Source organism: Vanessa atalanta, chromosome 6, assembly GCF_905147765.1.
Source record: "Vanessa atalanta chromosome 6, ilVanAtal1.2, whole genome shotgun sequence".
Lineage (NCBI taxonomy): Eukaryota > Metazoa > Arthropoda > Insecta > Lepidoptera > Nymphalidae > Vanessa > Vanessa atalanta.
Window position 1 is genome coordinate 11,551,415 of NC_061876.1, and position 25,320 is coordinate 11,576,734.

A 25,320-nucleotide genomic window follows, 5' to 3' on the forward strand; every position below is an offset into this window, starting at 1 on the left:
TTACGCTTCTAACAATGCCAATGGCAATTTATATATAGAGGCGATCACTTAAAATTAGGTCCACCGAGTAAGAAAACGTCTGCCTTCCTGCTATTAATAATAAAATATCATAATTAGTTAATCATTTGTATACAATACTCTTAAACCTATTTTGGATATTAAGATGAGTCGTACGATGATCATTCAACATTATTGGATCGATATACGTAATCTATGTTATCTATGGTATGTGGAAAAAGTGATATACCGAGCATAGATATAATTATATCTTGTGTTAAGAAAAGGGGTAAAAATAATTTTGTAATTAATTATTTTATTTGTTACCAGTCGGGCATCAGTATCCCCAGTTCCGCCGTCATCGTCTGGCACCTTACCACGGCCAGGAACCAAGCAGGTTACGGTGACCGTCCAGGAAACCGTGGTAGAACCGGCGCAACCTCCGCAACCGCAACCGCAGCCATCAGTGGCCGCAGTAACGACAGTTCGTCACCATCACGCTTCCAGTGCTACTAAAGAGCTTGACGATCTCATGGCGTCTCTCTCTGACTTCAAGGTTAGTTAAACCTAGTATAAGTTTAGTAAGGCCTAGTTCTATTAGGGCTTGAATTTTAACGCTCGGGTACCACATGCCAGGGATTCAAAAAGATAGGGCAAGACTTTAGGGCCGTATGCGTAAGGTTGTGAACAAAATGACTTGAATTTGTATTTAAATATTGCATGCAATTATTATATTATGCGAACCGAGATAGCCCGGTGGTTAGATAACCTAAATCTAAGACGAATTATTGGTTCAAATCGACGCACGCACCACTGAATTTTCATGTGCTTAATTTGTGTTTAAAATTAATGTCGTTCTTAACAGTGAAGGAATACATCGTGAGGAAACATGCATGTGTATACTTTCTTTGAAACTCTGTCACTTAAATTAGCTTCTGACCTTTTTAAACAGAGAGGAGACTACACCGGCAGTGCCTATTACTTTCGTTTTTTTTTTTTTTTTATATAATGCTATATTGTTATCCAAAATATCATCAGTTACTTCGTTATACCTTTTCCAGTGTATATTGTCATAAACAAATATACTAAGCTCACCTAAGGTTAGAAATTACGTACGGCGAAATCACATCTATGAACCTTATTGTGCAGATAATCAAGGATTATAAATCCTGAGAACACATTTAAACAACATAATTGTTTGGTCGCGTTGGTATTGTTATTGGTTGGCGAGTTCACAAACTCGATTCAAACTCTCAATAAATATTAATAGTGTTTTTTAACTTAACATTTATTATTACGGCTAAAAATTACAAATGAAACCAAATATATAATGTAATGACATTATATTTATTACATATACGTTTGATTTCGATGTCTATTAATAATTCGTTTTAAATTAAACGTTTATATGTATAATTAATTATGTTGTTTAGAGTAATAAGAAAATCTCAATTTGAGGACAGCGCCAGCTGCCAGAAAGATACTTGACCTGGTATCAAGAACACGATAAAATAATTCAGTGAATTGAGGTCTTCGCTATCTTAATCCGAATTTCATTCATGCACAATGTCAAAAGTTTCAGCGATGTGCCAATTTTATATTAACTTATCTCTGTTTAAATTAATTTTATAATCAGTTATCACATGAATCATCATTGTAAGGTGTTATATAGGGCGGCTGCTGTCATGGCCACCTCGGCACACTGCACTACACTTTTCCGTTTATTATAATATTTACTACTCGCCTTTCTTGGTCCACGGCTATTTCCAGCCTTGTGAGCAGTCGTCACTCCAGCACTCGCGTCGTCTCACTCACACCCGCCGAAACGCTCATATCTAAAGATAGTACGGGTGTTACATCACAGGCGTAGTGGGGCTGTGATCTTATAATATTAGAGTACATAGACAAAGATTTCACTAGCACCGCATTCGCTCCAGACCGCTTCGTTCGACCAGTTACCTTCAGTACGTTACCGCGAAATATAAACTTCGAGTTGGACTATCGAAGCCCAAATCGAAGTTTCATTGACATTGATCAATTTCTCTACTGTTACCAAAATAAATAATAAACTCTGGATCTGCTATATTCGTTTTCAAATTCTTAGGTAAGCGGTGCAGGTGCAGCTCCAGGGGGAGAAAGCGGTACCCACGTTTACCGAGAGAAGCGTGCTTGGCAGGAACAATACCGCAGCAACCCGCGGCAACCCGAATCCGCATCTTTAGAACATATGCTCGGATCTCTCCGAGCAGACATGAGCCGTCAAGGAGTACAAACCCCCCAGAAGGGATGCTGCAACGCCTGCGAGAAGCCCATCGTCGGACAGGTGGATATGAAGCTGCAATACGAAAGTGCAATATAAATTGTTAATAGTGATAACGGCCAGTGAACATTTTAACGGTTGTCTGTCTCAGGTCATCACAGCGTTGGGCCGCACTTGGCATCCGGAACATTTCACATGCGCTCACTGCAATCAAGAATTAGGCACGAGGAACTTCTTCGAGCGCGACAGCAGACCATACTGCGAGCCCGACTACCATAACCTCTTCTCGCCGCGATGCGCTTATTGCAACGGACCCATTCTCGACGTTAGTGTCAACGGCCAAACTATAATCTGACACTAACGTTGACAGATCATTGAGATTTCGTTGTCTTTCGTTTACAGAAATGCGTGACAGCTCTCGAGAAGACTTGGCACACGGAGCACTTCTTCTGTGCTCAGTGCGGCCAGCAGTTTGGTGAGGAGGGATTCCACGAAAGGGATGGCAAACCATACTGCCGGGCTGACTACTTTGATATGTTTGCGCCCAAGTGTGGTGGTTGCAACAAACCTATCATGGAAAACTACATTTCCGCCCTCAACACTCAATGGCATCCAGACTGCTTCGTCTGCAAGGTCAGTATCTCTATACTTGTAACACACTCACGGAATCAATCGCAGCTGGTAATAAATGACAGGTAGGTACAATATTTACATTACAGGAAAAATTCCCTACGCCAGGTTGAGTATACTACCCAATGTTTTCTAACAAGTTCGTTTAACTACTGAACTGTTAGAAGAATTACAATAACTTAATTGATGTTTTGGTCTCCCAGGACTGCCAAAATCCCGTTAAGGGAAAAACATTCTATGCCATGGAAGGAAAACCGGTATGCCCAACTTGCGCCGGTGTAGATGAAGAAGAATAAAGGATGAAAGCCTTTCCCCCCTCAAAATGAATGCCCTCCCCCACTTTTTTTACAGCTATGCTCGTCGGCATGACGGAGAGATGAACTACAAATGAATGAACATAAACACGACAAAAACACAGATGCTATTTAATAACAATCGCAATAATTTCTAGTCTTTAGCATATTTCATAGGGAATCGTAAATTATGTAATATATTTTTGTAATATTATTGTAATGTTAAGGTTTATAAAATAAAGAGAACAAAAATTAAAAAAAAAATAATAAAAAAAATAACAACAAAACAAAATGATAATGAAAATGAATGGAATAGTGGACAGTGTCGTGTCCCTTCACGCATTGACCGCCCGTCAAGGTCACCTGCGTACGCGCATCGTACGGCAATGACCTCTTATCAATATACATATATACATTGTTATCCACCCGGAAGGTCGATGTCTAAAACTCAAAGAAATGGTAAACGGGGTCAAGTGCTAGGCGTGTAGTGTTTCCCGGCGGAACGTTGCCGAAAATAAGTCGCGTATGACGTCACTGGCGTCGCAGCCACACCGGCTAATGTGGATCGGGCCGATTTGTTTATGGGCCAGCCAATGATTCTCTATTTATAATATGGTGCAGTCTTTATATGCACTATCGCTAAGCGCAAAGAAATTAGAATTTAAATAAATTGACTCGAAATAAATGCATGCATAAAAAAAAACATACATATTACAGATTATATAAAGAAAAACAACTTCAAAACGATGTCTTTTAACGTTCGCAAATAAGTTTCATGAAAATAGATTAATGTTTAAAAAAAAAGTTGATAGATAAACGTAATATCGGTGGATTCGTGCCAATGGCGTGTTACAGGAAACTAAATCAAAAGGAGCAATTTAACAATGTCGTTATATTCCTGTAATAATAACACATTTATTTGTTTTCAGATTCGTTTATTGAAATCGCAATGAATTTATTACATAAGTTACGTTTTTGTAAATATTTTTACAAACGTTTTCAACATGCCTATATTTTTTGTTTAATCTCGATTACTAGTAAATTTCTCACTGAAAAGTAATATAATAAAATGACTAATTACGATTTATAAGTGTTTGTAAAAGCCTAATTAAAATAAGTTACATCACATTTTTATATTACATATTTTATATACATTATAGATTATTATGACATAAGTCAATACCTATAGGTAATGTTCGATCATACGAATAGCTACAAACTACAAACACATTCTTAATTAAAATTTCAAATAAACCTTGATTGTAGGTGGCTAAGCGGATTATAACATTGTACAGTTTTAATAACGACGTAAGTCGTAAGTCACAATACTGGGCAAAACCTTTTTTACGTCAGTAGGATCATATATATAATAAAAAATGATTTCACATCAATTTTTTATTATGTATGTAGAGATAGATGAGAATTTATCAATCGATTATTGAAAGATTTTATAATTTAAGAAATCCAATTAGTTAATTAGATTTCTTAAATCAATTAGTCACGGCATATTTAGTGAAATCAGTTTTATTCCTAAGGCGCGCCCAAAGGCTTAAAATCAAAATTATGATATAATAAAGTTGATAGTATCGTTGAGAAACCGAAAGTTCACATAGGAGCGATCACCACTAAGCCTTATCATGTTTATAATTCGTTCAAATTAAATATTTAAGCAAGAAGTTACGAATACTAAGATATTAATTGATTTGGAACTTGGCTTGTTATTAAACAGACTAACTGTCTGTTTCGGAATGATAAGCAAAGTTACCCTAAACTAATCTGACCAAATAATTAACCCTATTACGTCATCAGGTGACGACGACCAAAAGCTAACCTTGACCTTTGAGATTAAATTGAAATTATTTAAACTGTCTCCGACGAGCAGTTCAGAAACTTGAGGTCATAATTTTATTAGATCTCCTAAGAGATAAATGACTCGCAATAAAAGCAAAATTTTGTCAATCTGTTACATTCTATAAAGTTTAAAATTTCAGTCAAACTTAATGTTCTGAAAAAAATATATATTTTGTTAAATTTGACAAGCGTATTTTCTGGAACTCCAAATTTTCTAAAAAATTACTACAAATTAAAATGTGATTGTACTACATTATTTTATTTAAAAAATATACTAAAATAAAATAACAATAAAGAACATTTATAATATTTCAGGAATGCCGTGAACCTTTCCACGGGGGCTCCTTCTTTGAGCACGAAGGGCAGCCCTACTGCGAGACCCATTACCACGGCAAGCGGGGCTCGCTGTGCGCCGGCTGTCACAAGCCCATCGCCGGCCGCTGCATCACCGCCATGTTCCGAAAGTTCCACCCCGAACACTTCGTCTGTGCTTTCTGCCTCCGACAACTCAACAAAGGAACCTTCAAGGAGCAAAATGACAAACCATATTGCCACGCTTGCTTCGATAAGCTTTTCGGATAAACTCTATAGACGCCGCTTTCCTATAATTACTTTTCGTTATCTGTGGACTTTTATGTCAATACGCAGCGGATGTTCATATTTCTTAACTCAGGATTCGAAATGCGTAGATTTAAATAAGCGACTTATTTTACTTTCTGCATATTATTTTTAGAGAAATGTATAGTAATAGTCTATTCAAGCTTTAGTAATAACAAAACAACGCTATATAATAAGTGAACCACGGCGCAGTAAAGATAGTAAATTATTTTATACTTTTAATAAGTGGCACAGATTAAAAACTTTATTTAAAAAAGGTATTCTATTCTATCTTAAAATATGTAATAAATATTTCTTACAAAGAAACAAATTTCGCATAAAAAAAATGCCGTAGATAATGTTCAATTATATCTATATGATCAAAGATTAAAAATTATAAACTTGCTCACTTATAAGAAATTCTATTGTGTACATATATAAATCAATTAATAAAACTTTGAAAGTGCTCGGACTGTGTCGTAATTGACGTGTGTCAAATTGAAGGTATTACAAATAAAAAAATAGATTTAGTTATTAACATGTGATTAAATAAAAATGGTGTTCGAAAATTATGGTACTACTTTGAAATTAAATGTCGTTAAATGTATTGTGATTTCCTAATCTCGGTCTAAATAAGTCACAGACGTTGATATATAGAAAATGTGACGTTCTATAAATTTTAAAATTCGAAATATAAATAAAAATGCTATCTATTTATTATTAAAGTATATATATATGCTAGCATTTCGAAAAATAAAATTTTATGATTTATTTCATATGGCAATGAAATAAATTAGGATATAAGATGATCCAAGTATATAAAATGTTGGTTTGTAATATACATTTATTATAATTTTTACTCAATACTTTTTTTAAGTTCTTATCTTCCATTAGATTAAAGCTGTACAGTTTATTGCTATTGTTTACAAGTTACATCATTACCGTAATTATTGAAATGATGACATTGCACAGTATCTGCAAAACCTTGTAACCAATCAACGATGTTTTTGGATGACAGTTTGATTTTGTTAGCCAATCAGCTTTGAGTTACGTTGCCAAAATGTCTTTATTGCATTTACCAGCGAATGCGGGAAATAATGTGACACGTGACACGTCTGAATAATATGACTACTATTAAGAGCAAAATGTCTAACTCATGTGTTATTTGAAGACCAGGTATTTTTAACCTTTCGAATGTAAATTAATAAAAGTAGAGATTTTTTGTAATTATTTAAAAAGTACTAAACATTAAAGTTATACCTGATAAAGCAGCGTGTTTCGTACAAGGTTGTTAATACACAGTCTGGACGTTTATCGACGGTGTTGATTGTCTTAATATAAATAAAAATAAAAACCCCAGTTACAAATATATCGCTTTCAACAACCTTTTCACAAGGTTTGGGCTACTGTGCTTTGCCTATATATTATACGAGTTTTATTTTTATTTAAAACTTGTACTATTATGTTATCGCTTTTAGATTGATAGGATTGAGTGCCAAACATCGATAGGCAGTTCCTACTCACGGTGAACTATATTTACTTCGAATGTTTTATTTACTTTCTAATACCATTTGAAGAAACCTATATTTTGTTTTAATTGTTATCATTATAACTATGACAAGATTCTTAAATTTTAAGTAAACCTACAATTAATATTTATTTTATGAAACAAAGTGTCTTGTCAAATTGAAAATGAAAATTGTAATATTTTATTTCTACTACTTTTCTTGAGTAACGCAAAAGTATTGCAACATTCAGACAAGTGAATTACAAAATATTAACAATGTATCTTCGACTACTACTGTAGTAACTACTGAAAGCCATAAAAATAAATTAATAAAATGTAAAAAATAGTAAAAATTAATTGTAAAGTCAAAAATGCTGTATATATTGTTATATTAATGTTTTGTCTCTATTCACCGTGAGTAGACTCCATTTTCTGATCGGCTCGATAACTGTGTGTGTGGGTTACATTAACCACGAGAAATGAAGGTTAGATTATATAAGAGACAAGTTTTTATTGAATCTGTAATATTTTAACAAATATATTTAATGTTTTTTTGAATATCTGTGACTTTTATTTTTAATAACTTGTAGTTCTTCTTGGTCATAAAATAACACTCGCTTGCTTGTTAGATCGGAATGATTGTATTTAAAAATGTGTCAGTATATATACAAAAACTTACAATAAAAAATAGAATAAGATAATTACACTGGATATTTATAACTAGTTTGTCCAAAGAAAACGCTTACATTTCTACCAATAAAAACGAATACAATTTGAAAAGGATAAATAAATATTATCATTCAGCCAATTTAAAGTTATACTAATGTATAACTTATTTACTAACTTAACTAATTAAAAGTTATACTAATGTATTAATGTATTAATTGGCTTTTAATTATAACTTTTAATTTCTAAAATATGTTCAACTTTAATAAGTAGAAAATATTTTCGTATGATTTCGAAAGAGCGCGACGGGTGAGCGCCGTATTCTCTTACCCGTTTTCGCACTATATTTACGAAATGCAGAATTTTGTTTGATTACTCGGAGCGCGTCTCTGGACAATGGTATATCGACGATCGTATGTGATTATTATATAAATCCTACAAGTGGAAAGACAAACAAAACAGCAGGTTGAATTATGCAATTTTATTCATTTCAATCAATACCGCATTTAATAGAACGTTGACAAAAGTTGTTAAAGGCAGTGAATCATATATGAGGTGGTACACCTACATGTGATGTCAATAAATATGATTTATTAAACTTATAATATTAAATTGTGTCTTAGGAGCGCTTATGCCGGATTAGCCGTTTTCACGAGATTTTTTTAAAGGGATTGTAAGCCAAATATTTATCAGTTACTTTTAAAAAAAATACTGTACTGTTGAGTCTGAAAAAAATTTTCAGTGTAAATTGCTGCTGTTGAAAATTAGTTGTAGGTAATGTATTTCTGTTAACACTCCATAAACGAGCAGATTGCCTTCACTAGAATGTATTGACAAAAAAAATGTATTCCTACATAATTATTGAGAAAAAAAGGAATTTAATCGTCGCTTACTACCCTCACACATACATAAACATAGCTAACACCTGCACCAAAAAAAAATAAAAAACATGGTAAATATCCCGTTTTAAATATTGTTAGTAATAAAAATAACCATGTTAATTTATAATCTTATATAGACATAGCTGTTTTCTACTGCCTCCCTGTACAGATATAGCGCGGCTAAGATGTTTTGACTTCAAGTATTTATTTATTCAACTAAAAATATGTATATTTAGCGTACAGAAATGAAAAAGATTAAAAAAAACTCAAGCATATAAATTACTTAAAACAATTTATTAACAAACCAAAAATAATAACGTCGAATTTATCTTTACAGAAATGTATCACCAAATCATACATATTGAAATAAATTACTTACTCAGTTATAGTTCTTATAAGTCCAAAATAAAACACACTTTTAACAAATTAAAATTCGCGTCAATATAAACCTTACTGTCCGCGCCCAAAATGAAAAAAGTATTGGGTGCTTAATAATAGAATTTGTGCGCTTTTGTTTTTTTTAATTTGGTTTAGCCAGTTGACTGAGGAATCTCCTAAATATATACATACATACATATATTTCTGATGACAATATATTTTAACCGACTTAAAAAAATGGTTGTCGATTCTATTGTATTTTTTATTATTGTTTAGTTACCATTTGTAATTACACTATCAGTGTCCTTAACGGTGAGGGTAATATTATTCTTTATAGAATGTAATTTTATTCATTAAATCATACAAAATGTGGACTACTGGATTAGTTTTGACGAAAATCTGAATTTCATCCGAAGATTGCAAGTTCAAACCAGTTTCATTTGCTTAATTGACTTTGTATTTGTATGTTTATAAGTTATTACGTGTTCAACGATGAAGCATAGAATGGCGAGGACCTTTGAAACCTGCACGTAACAAATATCCACCAAACCGCATTGAAGCAGCGTGGTGGAATTAGCTCTTTACCTTTTCCTAAAATGAAGAGTATATAGGCCTTAGCCTAGGAGTAGTAACTTGCATACATAACATTTAAGAATTACAATTAAAATATAAAATAACTCTACTTCAGTTCTACTTGAATAACATTTTGGTTTTGTTTATTTTTAATAAACTAACTAAAATATACGAAAAAAGTATTTATTAAAGGCTAAATAAATAAATGTACACGATAAAACAACAACAGTTACACACGTTACCTTGAGATTACTAGAATTTTCTGTGCCAATCGATAGTGGTCATCAATTATTCCTTATCGGCGGCATCAACATTTCCAATCAATGTATAATGGTTTTAACGTTGGGTTTTACGTTGTTTTTCAGTAATTTCCCTAAAACCGTTTTATATGACTTTAATTATTAATAAAGTGACTATGACTTGGTAATTATTAAAACTATCTTTAATGTTTTACATGTGACGAATCAATATAAACGAATACACCTCCAATTACTTTCAATTTCATTTAAATGTCGTTTAGAAATACATAGTTTTTTTTTTTTATCTAAGCGAGAAAAGAAGGATAATATAAACGATTTAAGCGAAGAAGCAAAATACTCATGTCTATAATTTTAACCCTAGTAGGAAAATAGTCTACTTGTTTGTCTGCACGTCATCGTTACTCCATTATCTCAGTATTTACTTACAGTCTCAGTATTTTAGGACGGCAATCGATATAGATTAAGAAAGTACTATCTACTTTGATACCACCAAGTTGTCTTTAGTGTAAAATATATGAATAGATTAAAATTAGGCCAGTGACGTAATCTTTCATTGAAATACATTCAATAAAGTAGATATGATATTATAAAATACTAACATCATCATGTTAATAATGATAAAAAAATAAAACAACAACATTTTACAGGATAACTTTTATTTACAGCACTTATATACATCCCTACATTGACACTACTCCCGATTTATTTATAAACAGAAGCTTATTTCAATAATAAATATATAATATATTAACTTATTTGTCATTTATTAAGCTTACCTAACATTTATACTTAAACCAATAATTTGTAAATATTCTTACAAACTAATCAGTCTTTGGTGAGAAAATGCAGAATTTTCTCCTACGCTAGGCCTGGAAATAATTCCGAGAAAGATTCACACCAAAAATCTGATAAGTCCATAGTTTCGTGTTCACTGAGCGGCGACGATAATGATTCATAACCTAAATCTGAGCTTAAGCTTGTGTGCGAAGGTGAAACTCTGAGATAGTTCTCTTCCAATGACTTCGGAGACAATGTCATTGGCGATAGTAATTTCATGTCACATTCAATAGAGATTTCCGAACAATTATTCGTTAATGTATTAAAGTCTGTGTCCACATTAAACACGGGCACTTCTTCAACGACTTGATCGTCACATGGAACTTCCACCGTTACGCAGTCGTTAGCTTCGTAACTTGCGTAGAACATGTCACCTTTGTCACCATCTTCTTCTTTAATTTGTACTTCGTCTGTGCTGGGGTAGGGATGTGCATAAGAGTGCTGCGCTAATATCCTGTCAACATCATGTTTGAGACTTTCTAGGATTCCACTTTGACTGGATTCCAGTTGCTTTGTTGAGGACCCCACCACTTGATTTCCTTGAGTGCACTCTCTACTGTCCCCAACTTTGATCTGTTATATAAAAAAAAAACACAAATATTAATTAAAATAAATAATGAATGACTATATATATATTAATTATTTAACAATATTACGTTTATAATAAAAAAACAAAACTGCAAATGTAACAGTAGAACTTGGTATTGTAATGGTCCTCTAATAGGGAAATGAAAGGTTTTTGTTGATGGCAAAACTTTGTATAAAATTGCATCATTCATTTGAGCAATCAAAACAACCAGACTCACTTATGCATAACTTATTTGCATAACTTGTTTTTTGCTTCAGTGGTAATGATTTATGTTGCCTTGAATTCTTTAGACAAGCCTAATATAAAACTCAGTTGTATTTTACAACATTAAGTAGGTATATTGTCACAACTAAATGTAAATATATTTTTTTGTGTGATGAGATATTTTACTATTACTTGCATTTAAAAAAGTTTTTTTTTGTTATTCTTTATTGAGCCAGTATCTTTCTAGTCTATATTAAGTGTAAAGTAATAGTGAAAGAAATAATTATATCATCGATATGTCACAAATTTCTTTGGGTCAACTTAACATGTTATAGAAAAATAAGGTGTACAATTTTTTAGATGATGATGTTATAGTATGGTGATGTAATACTTAAGCAAATATCTTACATCTTCAATCTCTGCTGCAGGGCTTGTATCAAATTCTTTGAGAAGTGAGTCGGCAAGCTGGTGAAGTGTGTCGAGGTACTCTTCAGAGTCGAGATGGGCGAGGAGGTCTGCGAGAGGAGGCACATCGCCAGCAGCAGGCGCGCCGCGCGGATCGCCGTCGGGTGCCCCTCCTGATATTCAAAATACATATAAAAATGCTATAAAATATGATCCTAGGTTCATTTAATTTTTCACTTATTCTTCTCACATCTAAGAGGATTGTCAAAGAATATTTATTATTGAACGCTGATTCGGAATATATCATTCACCTTTAAAAGTATTGTTCGTGAATGAACAATACTTTCAAGCTTTATATTTAATAACAAAACCAAATAGGGTAAAATTTTAATTGTATACATACAGAAAGCTAACACACACATTAGTAGTGTTATTGAACATTTTCTATATCTCTGTAATCTCATGAAGTTGTAATAAAATAAATAAAAACAAACCTTCTGCTGAGGTTGAGACTCTGCTGGTCTCGGGGTACCCGCGACGGTCCGCGCCGCGGTCTCGCTGCGTAGCGTTGCGTTCTCGCTGAGCAGACGTTCGTTCAACGCCTTCAAGTTCTCAACTTCACTGACCAACCGCTCATTCATATCCATGCATTCTTTAATCCGGCTCTCCATTTCATCCATTTTAGCCTTTTTTCGATCTCTCGAAGTTTGAGCCGCTACACGGTTTTTCAGCTTCCTGAGTGATGTAATAAAAGTTTATTGAATGTAATGTAATTTAAAAATTATCATATATATGTATTCTATAATTCAATACAACAAGTACATGTAGGGGTTATAAATAGTTAGATATAACAGTTTAGATCGTCAATAATAGTGTATAAAATTAACATAACGCGTCTATAGTTTTGTTTGAGATCAACGATATCGTAACTTTTTAACAAAGTATACAAAATACATTTTATTTCTGGCATACTACATTCTTTGAGTTTTGAGATAACTTTATCTTGCATCTATCTGAATATATCTTAATACCTATTTCTAGAATAAACTGACTGACACGCAGGCAATTAGTTATAATCCGTTTATCTAATATCTACCGGTTATTACTAAATTGACGTATATTATAATGACTCACTTTCTTTGCATTTTTTCTTCCCATGTCAGATGGTCCAGCCTTCGTTTTCTGGACGGTGGATTTGGACCCACGTCGATCACGACCTTAGACTCCATATCATCCACCGCCAGATAACTATTAGGAACTGTGATAATAATTGGTGCACTCATTTTGATAGTGTTAGTACCGTAATATATTAACACACCGAACTTGCATCAGCTCTAATTTGTATAAGACGATCGCATACTCATATAACATCAAATGCCACACATTTGCTAGAAAAAACTTCTATGATATTGTTTCGTTAGAACACAATAAACACTTGCGTCGTACATACTCAAGCTCATGTCAAGCAGTAATGCGATTTTACTGTTCTCGAAAACGCGTACGTGCTATTTTGTGATTGGTGTATATTTCATGTGGGCGTATCCGATAAGGAAAAATATCGTACTTTAGAAAGGGATACCAATATGAATACTTGATGAACAATAAGTGCTAATAACATGACGCAAGTTGCTAAGTAAACTGAGTCATAATAATATTTAGATAGTTTTTTTAGGGAATCCTTACAGTTAGAATACAATGACCTTTCTTTGAAACATTATTATTCAACATTATAATATTGACAGTTGTATACTTTGTAAGCGTTCATTCTAAATTATCTCAAGTTTATTTTTATTGCTTAATTATGTGCCTAGCACTAAGCTTTTAATAGTCGCTTTGGTATTTACTATAGCCAGGTGTTTTGCAAAAATAATATTCTCTTAACTTCAAAGCTGAACTGTATCTTCATTTATAAAAATATATTTTAAGAGAAATCAATGATTAAATTGAATATTAAAAAACAGTATGTAATAAGGAAAAAATAAATCATAATTATCGTAAGATTTCGTCATTCCTAAATTTAATCCTTATATATATATATATATATATATATATATAAAACATTAATAAATGAGGTATATTACTCAGTACAAGATGATATAAATGATAAAAAAGCGTGGACTTAGTAATAGATTTTTCACAGGATATATATAAATGTAATTGAACTTTGTAGACATACTCTGTAATTGGAATGATGCAAAAGAGTAACTACTGCGTTTATTGCCGATTTTTCTCGGTAGAATGAAGAATCTACTATTCGAACCAATGGTAGCTTTACATTTATAATTCTACCTACATGGCGAACCAAAAGTGCTTTTATGAGTCTACTTGAATAAAGAATATTTTGATTTGATTTGAAGTTCGCTATAGATTCGCTATAGATATTAGCCCTTAGCCTTCTTATCTAAAGCTTTTCAAATTTAACTAGTTTTAATTTCCTATTGACGATGTTAGGCGGCTGGCGTAAATCAGTGTCAATCAATCTACAGAAAAAAACATCCTATTGTGGACAAAGCCGATGATTTGGCCGAATGTTCGGTCGGACATTACTTAGTACTTATGACCGTTGTCTCAATTAAATGTAGTGTGTAGAAAACAAAAACTTGTCCTCCACAAAGATCTGGTAAGAACGTTGTTTTATTTTCAGATTAATTATAATGTTGCATGAATCTATCAACGTCTGCCAAAAGAGCACTATATACACTTACAAGATTTTTTTTATTTTTTATTCTGGCATTTATTTGTGCCAAGAGGGCACAAATTCTTACAAGATTTATGAGAGGGTAAAATTTGAAGCGTTGTTAGCCACGTAGTAACGCTTCAGTATAATATAAAAACGGCATAGAGGTAATCTAAATATTACCATCTTAATACTTACTTTAATTTTCTATTGAATATTGTCTATAAATGATTACTAGTTTTTTAACATTTTTAATGATTTTATATATATAAAATTAAAAAATATATATCCAAAGGATAAAATAAAATAAAGAGTTGGCAACTTGATTATATATGTCAAATGTCAATTAACTGCTAATAATGTACCGTCTGTACCTCTAAAAAATACGACTGCTTTCTTCGATTTGAGTGATATTTAATTGATTTAATTTTTGAAAATAAGAGTTCAGATATTTGAAAATACATTCGAAATGGCTTCAACAAGTGCAGATTCCCAATCATCGATAGCACAAAAAACTTGGGTTATGGCTAACAATATAGAAGCTGTATCCAGTGTTGACGACATTTATCGTTACGACAAAAAACAACAACAAGATATATTAGCAGCAAAACCATGGGAAAAAGAGTATGTTAAAATGAAAAAAGAAAATATCTCTAAATTTTTTTTGAACTACTAATTGTTATCATTATTTCAGCCCACATTTCTTTAAAGACATCAAAATATCAGCTCTAGCTTTGTTGAAAATGGTTATGCACGCTCGATCGGGCGGTACTTTAGAAGTAATGGGGCTGCTTTTAGGTAATATACCTGTTATTATTTCTGTATTCTTCTCTAACAATTGTAATCCTTAATATTGTTTTGTCTATATTTTTATAACAGGTAAGGTCGATGCAAATACTATGATAGTGATGGATTCGTTTGCGCTGCCTGTGGAGGGTACAGAAACTCGAGTAAATGCACAAGCACAAGCTTATGAGTATATGACTGCTTATATAGAAGCTGCAAAGCAGGTTAGTCATCTAATTAATACAATTTATTCACAAGGATAGACTTTTTTCAAAAAGTAATCTAAAAATATAGTTTATGCATTATATATACATATTCCATGTGATTAGCTTATAGCTCGGCCAAGATTAATTACTAATTATATTATAATTACCATTCAGGATGCAATTTTATGCAAATCTGTATTAAATATTATTGATTATTCAAAATCTCTACTAATCATATGTCAATTCAATGTCAATGTTTATAAATTTTTTTTTCTCTGTTATGGTTGGAATAGGCTAGAGTTAGCTAAACTAGTAAAAGAATGTTACTACTATTATTCAGCATATCACTGCTAGACTAAAACTTCTCACAAAATGCACCACACCTTTTACTTTTACTTTACATTTATTGGTGCAAAGTTTTAATTCACATGAGACAGCAATTTTATTGTTATTATGTAATTATTTTTTCAAATGTGAATTTATTTTATTGGGTTTGAAATTAAATACATAATATAGAATTATAGAGTGAAAGTAACTTTGTTTCAACCGAATGACTATTGTCATCTGTCTCTAATTTTTTTTCCAGGTTGGTAGACATGAGAATGCAATTGGCTGGTATCATAGTCATCCTGGATATGGTTGCTGGTTGTCCGGCATTGATGTCTCCACACAGATGCTTAATCAAAATTTCCAGGAGCCATTTGTAGCTATTGTCATAGATCCCGTCAGAACTATCTCAGCTGGAAAAGTTTGCTTAGGTGCTTTCAGAACATATCCTAAGGTTAGTTACTTATTTATTTATTTATTTATTTACTTATGGTTTTTGTTATGATATGTCATTTATTTTCTTTAATATGTTTTTGTTCTTATTAAGGGCTACAAACCAGCTAATGAAGAACCCTCTGAATACCAAACTATACCGCTCAATAAGATAGAAGACTTTGGAGTTCACTGCAAGCAGTATTACTCATTAGAGGTATCATACTTCAAATCATCTCTGGATAGGAGGCTGCTGGACTCCCTTTGGAATAAATACTGGGTTAACACATTGAGTAGTTCTAGTCTGATTACAAATGCTGATTACACAACTGGACAGATATTTGATCTCTCTGACAAGCTGGAACAAAGTGAAGTTTGCTTAGGTAAAATATTTGTATATTGTTTTACTTAGTAATATATATTTTTTTTCTAAAAATTTTTTTTTTAAATAATCGTAATAAATATAATATACATATAAAAATGCATTATCAAGCTACAATAAGATCTTAAATTTTATTCCTAGAGTGAAGTAGAAGTACCAGATAAATTAAAAATGTAATAATAATAAAAATATTAATCATTATAGGCCGTGGTGGCTTTATTGTTGCTGGCGCTGACCCACATGAGAAGAGAACTGAAGACAAATTAGGAAAGGCTACAAAAGACGCATGCAAGACTACAATAGAAGTTATTCATGGACTTATGGCACAAATGATTAAAGACAGACTTTTCAACAGTGTCAGCGGTAGACCGGCGCCCGCGACGCCTATGATTGAGTGAACCTAAACTATTTTTATCTTTTAATTAAGAATTTATATCAAGATGATTACCTGTATATGTGTGGACGTCACTTGGCACTTAAAAACTTCGTAAATTTTAAATGTAAGAATTAAAACATTTTGATAATATAATTTGTTTGACTCAGTACTTTTGATCTCTCATTGCCATATTAATGTGGATGAAGTGTGATTAATCTATAGCTTATTCTTATGGCAGTAGTAAAAATAAACAACTATGGCCTTAAATTGCCTTTGTTTGATTCAATGTGGATTGTTGGAGCAAAGATATTATTGCAACCTTGGAAGTAAAATTAAATTGGATACAAGTTGTTATAAGGGGAACATAATAATATAAACAAGAACTCTTTGTGAATAAAAAGCATGACAATTAGCAAATTGATTAAAAAATGTAAAGATTTAATAAGTTTATATCCTGCCAAAGTATATCATAAATCAAGTCTTATGTTACTTGACGCCTATAAGATATTCTTCCTGAAATGATCCTTCACTGATTCCATGGTATAGAATAGCCCATATAATGTAATATAACCTTCATCATGGCTCCAAAATAAATAGGGATTTGAGGTAGGTATGTTCATAGATTAGATAGGTACATATAACATTGTTTGTAACATAATGTTACATTATTATAATGCTGAGAATAAAATAAAACAGACCAATTGATTATATAAACATTCTCAAATATTTATTAACCAATTTACATAAAATCATTATCTTTATGTACATCTTTCATAGCTTTAGTTATACATCAAATAAAATCATAACATCTCACACGTGGAGGGCCTTCTAATCAACCAGATACTAAGGTAAAACAAGCACCAATATGCGATATAGTTTGCCAAGCTCTCTTTATTTTATGAAAACCATGATGTATTTGTTGATGGAAGCTAGGTTTACATTTGTTTGTTGAATTTTGTATTTAAAACACTTGCGCGGTCAAAAGACACTGCTGCGATTCGGTATCAACAGTTATAAATTCAAAATATTCAAAAACGCTTCATTGTGAAGTTTACTTGAATAAAATTGACTTGATTTAATTTTTCATGTTTGAATTCTTCGTCTTTTCTCAAACATTTAAACATATAATTGTTAAAAAAAACTGGCTTTGCATATAATGTATAGAATATTATAGCGTAATTGTGTATTCAGAAATACTGAACTGTATTAAAAACGATTCGTTTTATTTAGAATATAACAAGCAAATGTAAACGTTGCGAAGAGTCAATTAATTATTAGATAAACTTTATTAGACTGTTATTTAAAATAAACGATATTTTTTAAATAAAATGTGCTGTTTAATAACATAAATGTAAATAATTAAAACACTAAATCTAAACGTAAATGTCCCAAATAAAGCAATTCGTAATGAAAACCATTACAGGCAATTGTCTCATCCAGAAGACACCATCACTTATATACATGTCACTGAAAAAAAATCTCAATAGATTAAAAGGAACGATTCTATACATAATAAAAATCAATGAACATTAAAGCTCTAACAATTAAAACACAATGAAAAATAAATCTCAAAATATCCTTTTTTCTCTAAAATGCAAGAACATGGTTCAATATGACTTAAAAAAAAAACTAGTTTATTAATAATCACTTAATAAATAAGAATGAATGACAATTTTCTTTCAAACAGTCCTTCAATCCGGTCCGATCACCCGTTTGACTCTGGCAGGCGTCCCCATTACATATACAAGATCAATGACTATGTTTTTTACACAACTCCATAGAATTTAGAATATTCTAATGTATCACACATTACATAATAATGATAGTTTATATTAATAATTTATTAAGTACATTTCCACGCGAACCATTCTCTTGTACATCTCACTATACATCATTTATGTTACATTAACAGAGTTTTATGTACAGCATGAGACAGGAAGGATGATCACGCATTGCCCAAATCATTTAACAAATAAACGTTTCATATAAACATGTAATAAAAGACTGAGATTAAAGTAATACTGAAACAGTAATGCCGCCAATCCACAGTGACGCGGACTTTGTACGGACACACTATACACGCAAATCAACGAACTAAATGTAAAAATACACGTGCAAAAGGAGTGCGCGAGCGGCTGTGGGTTGGCAGCTTAATGTTTTAATTCAATGATGAATAACGCTAAAAAAATATAATTTTGCAAGTTCGAACCTCGCAGGCCAGGGCTTGGAAATTATTATTTTTAGAATCATATTTATAAAAAAATATTTAGTGATTGTTTCAAACTGCCAAGCAGCTTGGCCCTCGTAACTCTATTAAGACTTAAATAATTCTTTCAAAATCTATCTAAAAGTGGAATGTTAAACGAATCTATACCGTGACAGCTAATCTACGTTTTCACAGACTATTAGAAACTCAGTACTTATGTTCATAGTATTGACAGCTTACTAGTTCCGCAAAAATAAACAAAGCTGCCATTAGAATTCAAGATTTTTTTACAACCATTTTGCGCCTGATTTTTATTTATATTGACACTTTTTCTACCATATTCGACCAACCTTAGGATCCCGTTTTTATTTATTACATTAATATACAAAATTACGTTTTATTGCCATCGGAAAATGAATATTTTAGTTGTAATATTTTATCCCACTATCAGGTTATAAGAATTTTACCATATGTAAGGTATTCCACCCCTCTTATTCTAGTCACGTTAGTGTCAATTTACTATTAACTAGGAATCCGAATCAGAATTTCTGATGTTAAAATAAAAGCTGAATATCATAAGAACCTATTTATTGGTTTATGAAAATTGTATTCGTTTATTTATTTATATATAATAAATATGTTTTTATACTATTATAAAACTTTAGTTCTTAAAACTAAGCTATGTCTGAAAATACCAATTAAATATACATGTACAATTTAAAGAATATAATCTATTCGTCAATAAGCTTTATTACAGAAGTTATATTTTTAAAAAATCTTTACAAGTACGCTTTTCATTGCATTTACTATTGAATAATTGTATTATCCACTATAAGAAGTAGTAGAATCCATTTGTATTGTTGATACGATCAGATTCCCACTAGGTCATGAAGGCCATTCATCTAGATTCAGCTTATCTATTTTAACTAGATGGGGACGATATTATTTGTGCAAAGACAGTATAATCATAACTTATAAATGTCATGCGAAAAAAGTAGTGAACAGTCTTTAACATAACTGAATTTGTGTATAGGTTGAATAACAAGGCACGACACAAATTTACTCTCGCAACTTCAGCAAAAGATTTTAATTATTATCTTCCCTTAATAACCGATATATAGTACAGTCTACTTTTTTCATTTGACATTTAAGTATAATTTCATGTCACAACAAGTTCATAATTATTATATGTCCAGAGTTGTTAAGGTATAAGTAGTTTTTCTACGTCGACTTATTCATATATGACCACGACTTAGTGGAAATGCTTCTAATTTGCATCGTTCTAAAACGTTTTACCCAACAGTGGGATAAAATATAAATCATGGTTAATTAATTTAACGTGTCCACCAAAGGTCTGTACAAGCACAGTGTCCGCAGCTCGTCGGGGCCGTGGTGGGGCGGGTGCCCGCGTCAGTTGAACAGGTCCGGGGGGAAGTTGTTCACTTCCGCCTGCTCCAGTATGGGATTGCCATCTATGTTGTACGATACTCTTATCCGTAGTCTGAGGGGTGTCTGTGAAGGAATTCAAATGGTATTTTATTTTTGTATATTCACACATACTTATATAATTTTTATATTTATGATTGTAATAAGTTAATAAATAAATATATTGTATTAAATATACTGAAATGTAATCACTTCTCATAATAAAAATTACCTTTGAGGGATTGGTTATTTTGAGTAGCTGCGTTATCTCCCCCTGTGGCGTTAGCACTGTCCCCGACGGAGACATCATGTCCAGACGGAAAGTCTATAAAAGTAACAATTACACATTCATTAACAACAATTTAAAATTAATTACTTAATTATTTGTGTCTTATGTCAAACTACTTTTTTGTCCCATTTGCTGTCGAAACACTTGGCCCTTGGAGTAATGGTGCAAAAAGCTTCATCAAAAGTATAACACCTCGCCTTATTGCCTCCATTGGTGACAAGAAGGCTGATTCGTTTTTAGCCCAGAGGATCGGAATTGCGATTCAACGGGAAAATACTGCTAGCATTCTTGCTACCATTCCACGTGGTCAAGATTAATACAGTAACTATTTTTAATTCATATTTGTATATATATTTAAGTACTTAAAGTTATCAATTCTTATGTTAATAAATATTACTTAATTATTACATACATGCATACTATTATATTTAATTTACACAAAATGTAGTTATTGCAAAGGTACTTGAAATTGGGAAGCCAACTTTATTTACTGTATTCTATTCCAACCACGAGAGGACGAAAGCGAAATAAAAATAATTTGACTTGAATAAATAATCTATGATATTTATTTTGGATTTGGGAAAAAAATGCATTTTGAACGTCGTCGAAGCTGGTATCGAAACTTTGTAAGTAAAATTCAAATGGATATAATTAGTTAAGTAAGCAAGCAAATCACATGGAATACATAACACACACACAAAACTAAGGCTTTTTTTATCTCCCTCTTCGATTAAATTCTCTTTTCTTCTCTTCTTTGATTTCATCCTGCTATTGGTTAACTTCTTTTAGTGGACTCGGACAAACTGACATTTTATTCGATACGCAAAGGCAGTGAAATATGGTATTATGCGTTTTTAGGATGAGATAGACATGTGTCGTCAGTGAAAATGCGACGAGTGGTGTCAATTTTGAAAATCGTATAAATATGTCGTGATGGTATTCTCAAAAGTACCATACTAGTGTTTATATGTATATGGCAGTGCTCACCCGCGGCACGGCGGCCTGGAACAGGAAGTCGGTGATGGTGGTGGCGGCGCTGGAGCGCGCGCGCATGGTGAGCGCGGCCGTGTCGCCGCCGCGCTGCGCCACCAGCTCCACCAGCACGCCGTTGCGCTCCAACGCGCGCACCACTGTCTCTGAAATTACATTTTACACGTCGTATATTTCTTATAATATAAGCGATTCAATATATCTATTTTATTTTAGTTTAGACGAGCAAGTAATAGGTCCTCTTGTGATAAGCGGTCGCAATCCTTCTTAAATGACATGGCGTGAACTTGTGATAGTAGTTGCTCACCTTGCGGTTGCACGGGAGGCTGTGCGGGCGCGAACAGGCCGTCGAGCAGTAGCGACGGTGTGGCCATGTTGTTGTTGGTGACGCTGACCGCCGTGGTGGGGGTGGGCACGCTAGGCGTGCTGAGGTCCAGCCCGCTCAACAGGTCTAGGATGTCCTATACGATTTGAAATTATTCTTAAGATTCATATAGTATGTATTAATATGTATATTACAAAATATGAGATGGCCATTTTCTAGAATTACATATATTTTTTAATTTTAATTAGTATATTTTAGTTGAAACCTACAATTATTGTCAGTTATTTTTTTTCCAAAAATTTGTTCCTTAACTTATTAAATATTACTATTTATGAAACACTATAGTGTCTTTATAAAAATATACTTACATTAGTCGTAGAGTTATTATTAGTAGGAGGGGCAGGGGCATGTTCCATATCACCGTTCGATAAAGGTTCTGAACCGATTATCAAATCCAGTAGCGCATCCTGAAATATTAAGCACGACACAAATGAGACCTAAAAATATATATTAAGTAGAGATATTCCTTGTGCTTCTATGGAGTATATAAAGCACAAGGAATATAAATAGATTCAAAAACCATTTCTCCCTCTTCTTCATTTCTATCGTCAAATAACGCAAGTGAAAAAATCGAGACGAGAGACATCTATCGGGCAAAACATTTTACCTTCGTTACTGATTTTTAAATAAAGTTTACTGGTTTGTTTGAATTCATCCGATGGTCTCTATCAAAAGACGTCCCCTCACCTGCTCGGGCGGCGGCTTGTCGTGCTCGGGCTCGGCGTCGTGCTCGGGCGCGCCGGCCTCCATGGGCGGCATGCGCTCCAGCAGCGCGGGCCGCAGGTGCGCGTACTGCCTGCGGGCCGACCGGGGCTGTTACACCTTTTTCAATATCAATACTTATATTCTATCTCCACGGACAAGTTGTCCGTGCCTTATCCGTCCGTGTTCTATCACATCAGCAACGCAATTTAAATTTGGTTTCTTGGGATTCTGGGTTCCTTGGTCGGTCTGGATGGTATTCGGCCAGTCTGTTTACTATCGGATTCATCGCCATTTTCAGGTTGTCCGTTATTAAACTTTTACGTTAATTTCTTAATGCTTGCGGCAAATTACTAGGTGGTGAGTAGATCCCACCGACACTAATAAGTATAAAGATAATTTCTCACTTGTACAGTTGCGACAGCTCGACTCCTCTCTGCTGCAGCTCGATGTGGATGTGGGACCCGAAAGTGTCGATTATGACACGGATTTTACTGGAAATCAAATTGAAAAATATAATTTACATTACAAGATTATTGAATATTTTCTAACAATGTTAAGAAAACTTTTTGTATAATATTTGAATTATTGCGCAGTTTCGCTCTCGTGGTCGCACATAAACTATAAAATATTTCAATACATAGATCCTCTATAGAAAAAAGTTTATTACAAAAAAGTTAAAAAAGTTAAAACACAAAAGGTAAACTCAACTTTATAATATTATTAAAGATATAAATAATAATACATGGGAACTGTATAACGACACTTGTGTTTAAGTAACCGATCAGCCCACACCTCCAAGGCGAAACTGTCGGTTTACCTATTTAAAACTAATTTGTAATTCGTAATAAACCTTTGTTACTGAGCTACTATTTTTATTTCGATTAATCGTGATGGACCCCGTACCATTGAACACCGAAAAGGACAATGGTAACGCTCAGCCATCGCTGCCGCCGTCATACATAATATTAGACCGTAAAATTTTCAATTCTTATAGTATTAATAATTGCATATTAGCCCTCTAAAAGTGTGTGGTAAATATCATTTTAACTCACTCTTGGCTTGGTTTCGTCGTGAGCCTCGTGGATAACTTAGCCAGCGACAGCAGCAAATATTCCTTGGTCGTGATCGAGAGCTGCGTAGACCAGAGCAACTTTTGGTATATGTCTATAACATACTCTTCCGATGGACGGGTGAAATCATCTGAAATTATTTAATTATTAGAATAACCACTATCAACTAATAAAAAAAAATATTATTAAAACATTTGTACCTATTAAAACTCAACTAAAAGTAGAGTCCACGACATTTATTATATTATCCCAGACGACATTTATAGATTGTTATTTTAAGACTGCTTCGATTAAAAAAATATCTCACCTACGCCATCATCGTCGACCATTGATATGGCATTACTGGCCTCTGATACCAACATGTCTCCGTATTCGCCGATGGTCCATGCAGCTACCTGTAAATATAAATAAACGTCTCAACATTGTAATCAAGGATTTAATCTACCAATCAGGGTTCGAAAAAATCCGATTTTTATAATAAATATCAAAAATCCGATTTTTTATATATATCTAGACTAAGAAAACGAAGCGAATTTCATTTTGTTAACACTTAAAAATGTGAAAGGTATTTGTAAAGTAATACAAGTGTGGATATACCACATTTTTTATTAAAAAAAAAGTAACAAAAGAATTTGAGAAAGTAATTTTAATGAACACTTAAAAAACAAGTACCTTTTATTATTATATCTTCATTTGTTTGTGAGATAAATCAACTAATTTTATTTTAATATTAATTTGTAATCGACTAATCATAAAAGTAATCATTCAGAGTCAGGCCTTAATAGATCTATGAGTGTTGTTGAGAAGATAGGATAAAATCTATTGATATATATCAAAATAAAAATCAATTTATATCGTGATATATATCATGATATATATACGTGAACCCTTGGTAGCAGGGCATACATTATTACTTGGTTTTTATTATTGGTAATTGATTTATTCTACCTTAAGGTTTATTTTGTTGGCATAATTGAGGATAAAGAATATATAGAATAATCACAATTCAAATCTAACTATACATTATTCAAGCGGTTATATTTTAGACATCATTTTAATAAAATTCTCTACACATAAAGCTACCGTCGGTTAGGAATTTACCTTATGTTGAAACTCATACAACATTTAATATTTAT

The 25,320-nt window shown here is 32.6% G+C and overlaps 4 protein-coding genes across 20 annotated transcripts in view; 2 read left to right on the forward strand and 2 right to left on the reverse strand.

The window, feature by feature from the left end:
- LOC125064456 (paxillin) overlaps window positions 1-5,892 on the forward strand; it is a 64,332-nt gene extending 58,440 nt beyond the window's left edge. For 2 of the 7 annotated variants that reach the window (XM_047671481.1, XM_047671480.1), the window contains exons 5-9: window positions 328-553; window positions 2,102-2,320; window positions 2,409-2,582; window positions 2,660-2,890; window positions 5,347-5,891. In XM_047671481.1, the coding sequence (XP_047527437.1) occupies window positions 328-553; window positions 2,102-2,320; window positions 2,409-2,582; window positions 2,660-2,890; window positions 5,347-5,613 (1,117 nt within the window). In that variant the 3' untranslated portion in view covers window positions 5,614-5,891. Of the gene's footprint in view, window positions 1-327; window positions 554-1,828; window positions 1,962-2,101; window positions 2,321-2,408; window positions 2,583-2,659; window positions 2,891-3,090; window positions 3,341-5,346 lie in introns of those variants that run through there. The other 5 variants (XM_047671482.1, XM_047671479.1, XM_047671483.1 and 2 more) reach the window with 5 other exon arrangements.
- Window positions 5,893-10,532: 4,640 nt separating this feature from the next.
- On the reverse strand, window positions 10,533-13,413 carry LOC125064893 (X-box-binding protein 1). 2 transcript variants are annotated; one of them, XM_047672199.1, is made up of 4 exons: window positions 13,063-13,413; window positions 12,442-12,663; window positions 11,932-12,103; window positions 10,533-11,303 (listed from the first exon to the last, which is right to left on the reverse strand). In XM_047672199.1, the coding sequence occupies exons 1-4, from the start codon at window positions 13,209-13,211 to the stop codon at window positions 10,752-10,754; spliced, it is 1,095 nt and encodes a 364-aa protein (XP_047528155.1). In that variant the 5' UTR covers window positions 13,212-13,413; the 3' UTR covers window positions 10,533-10,751. The 2 variants fall into 2 exon arrangements, with proteins under 2 accessions (XP_047528155.1, XP_047528156.1); XM_047672200.1 differs by having other exon boundaries at window positions 11,067-11,303; window positions 11,932-12,101; window positions 12,423-12,663; window positions 13,063-13,409.
- A 1,539-nt stretch (window positions 13,414-14,952) lies between these two features.
- LOC125064962 (COP9 signalosome complex subunit 5) lies at window positions 14,953-17,264 on the forward strand. Its single transcript, XM_047672320.1, has 6 exons — window positions 14,953-15,229; window positions 15,300-15,403; window positions 15,485-15,615; window positions 16,184-16,378; window positions 16,472-16,739; window positions 16,943-17,264. Exons 1-6 carry the CDS (start codon window positions 15,075-15,077, stop codon window positions 17,134-17,136), a joined length of 1,047 nt encoding a protein of 348 aa, XP_047528276.1. The 5' UTR covers window positions 14,953-15,074; the 3' UTR covers window positions 17,137-17,264.
- Window positions 17,265-17,844: 580 nt separating this feature from the next.
- Window positions 17,845-25,320, reverse strand: part of LOC125064961 (AP-1 complex subunit gamma-1) — a 30,333-nt gene continuing 22,857 nt past the window's right edge. For 6 of the 10 annotated variants that reach the window (XM_047672316.1, XM_047672314.1, XM_047672319.1 and 3 more), the window contains 9 exons: window positions 24,492-24,579; window positions 24,167-24,314; window positions 23,519-23,605; window positions 23,097-23,205; window positions 22,718-22,816; window positions 22,332-22,485; window positions 22,022-22,170; window positions 20,978-21,070; window positions 17,846-20,832 (listed from right to left, as the gene is read on the reverse strand). In XM_047672316.1, coding sequence (XP_047528272.1) covers window positions 20,731-20,832; window positions 20,978-21,070; window positions 22,022-22,170; window positions 22,332-22,485; window positions 22,718-22,816; window positions 23,097-23,205; window positions 23,519-23,605; window positions 24,167-24,314; window positions 24,492-24,579 — 1,029 coding nt within the window. In that variant the 3' untranslated portion in view covers window positions 17,846-20,730. Of the gene's footprint in view, window positions 20,833-20,977; window positions 21,071-22,021; window positions 22,171-22,331; window positions 22,486-22,717; window positions 22,817-23,096; window positions 23,206-23,518; window positions 23,606-24,166; window positions 24,315-24,491; window positions 24,580-25,320 lie in introns of all 10 variants that reach the window. The other 4 variants (XM_047672312.1, XM_047672310.1, XM_047672311.1 and 1 more) reach the window with 1 other exon arrangement.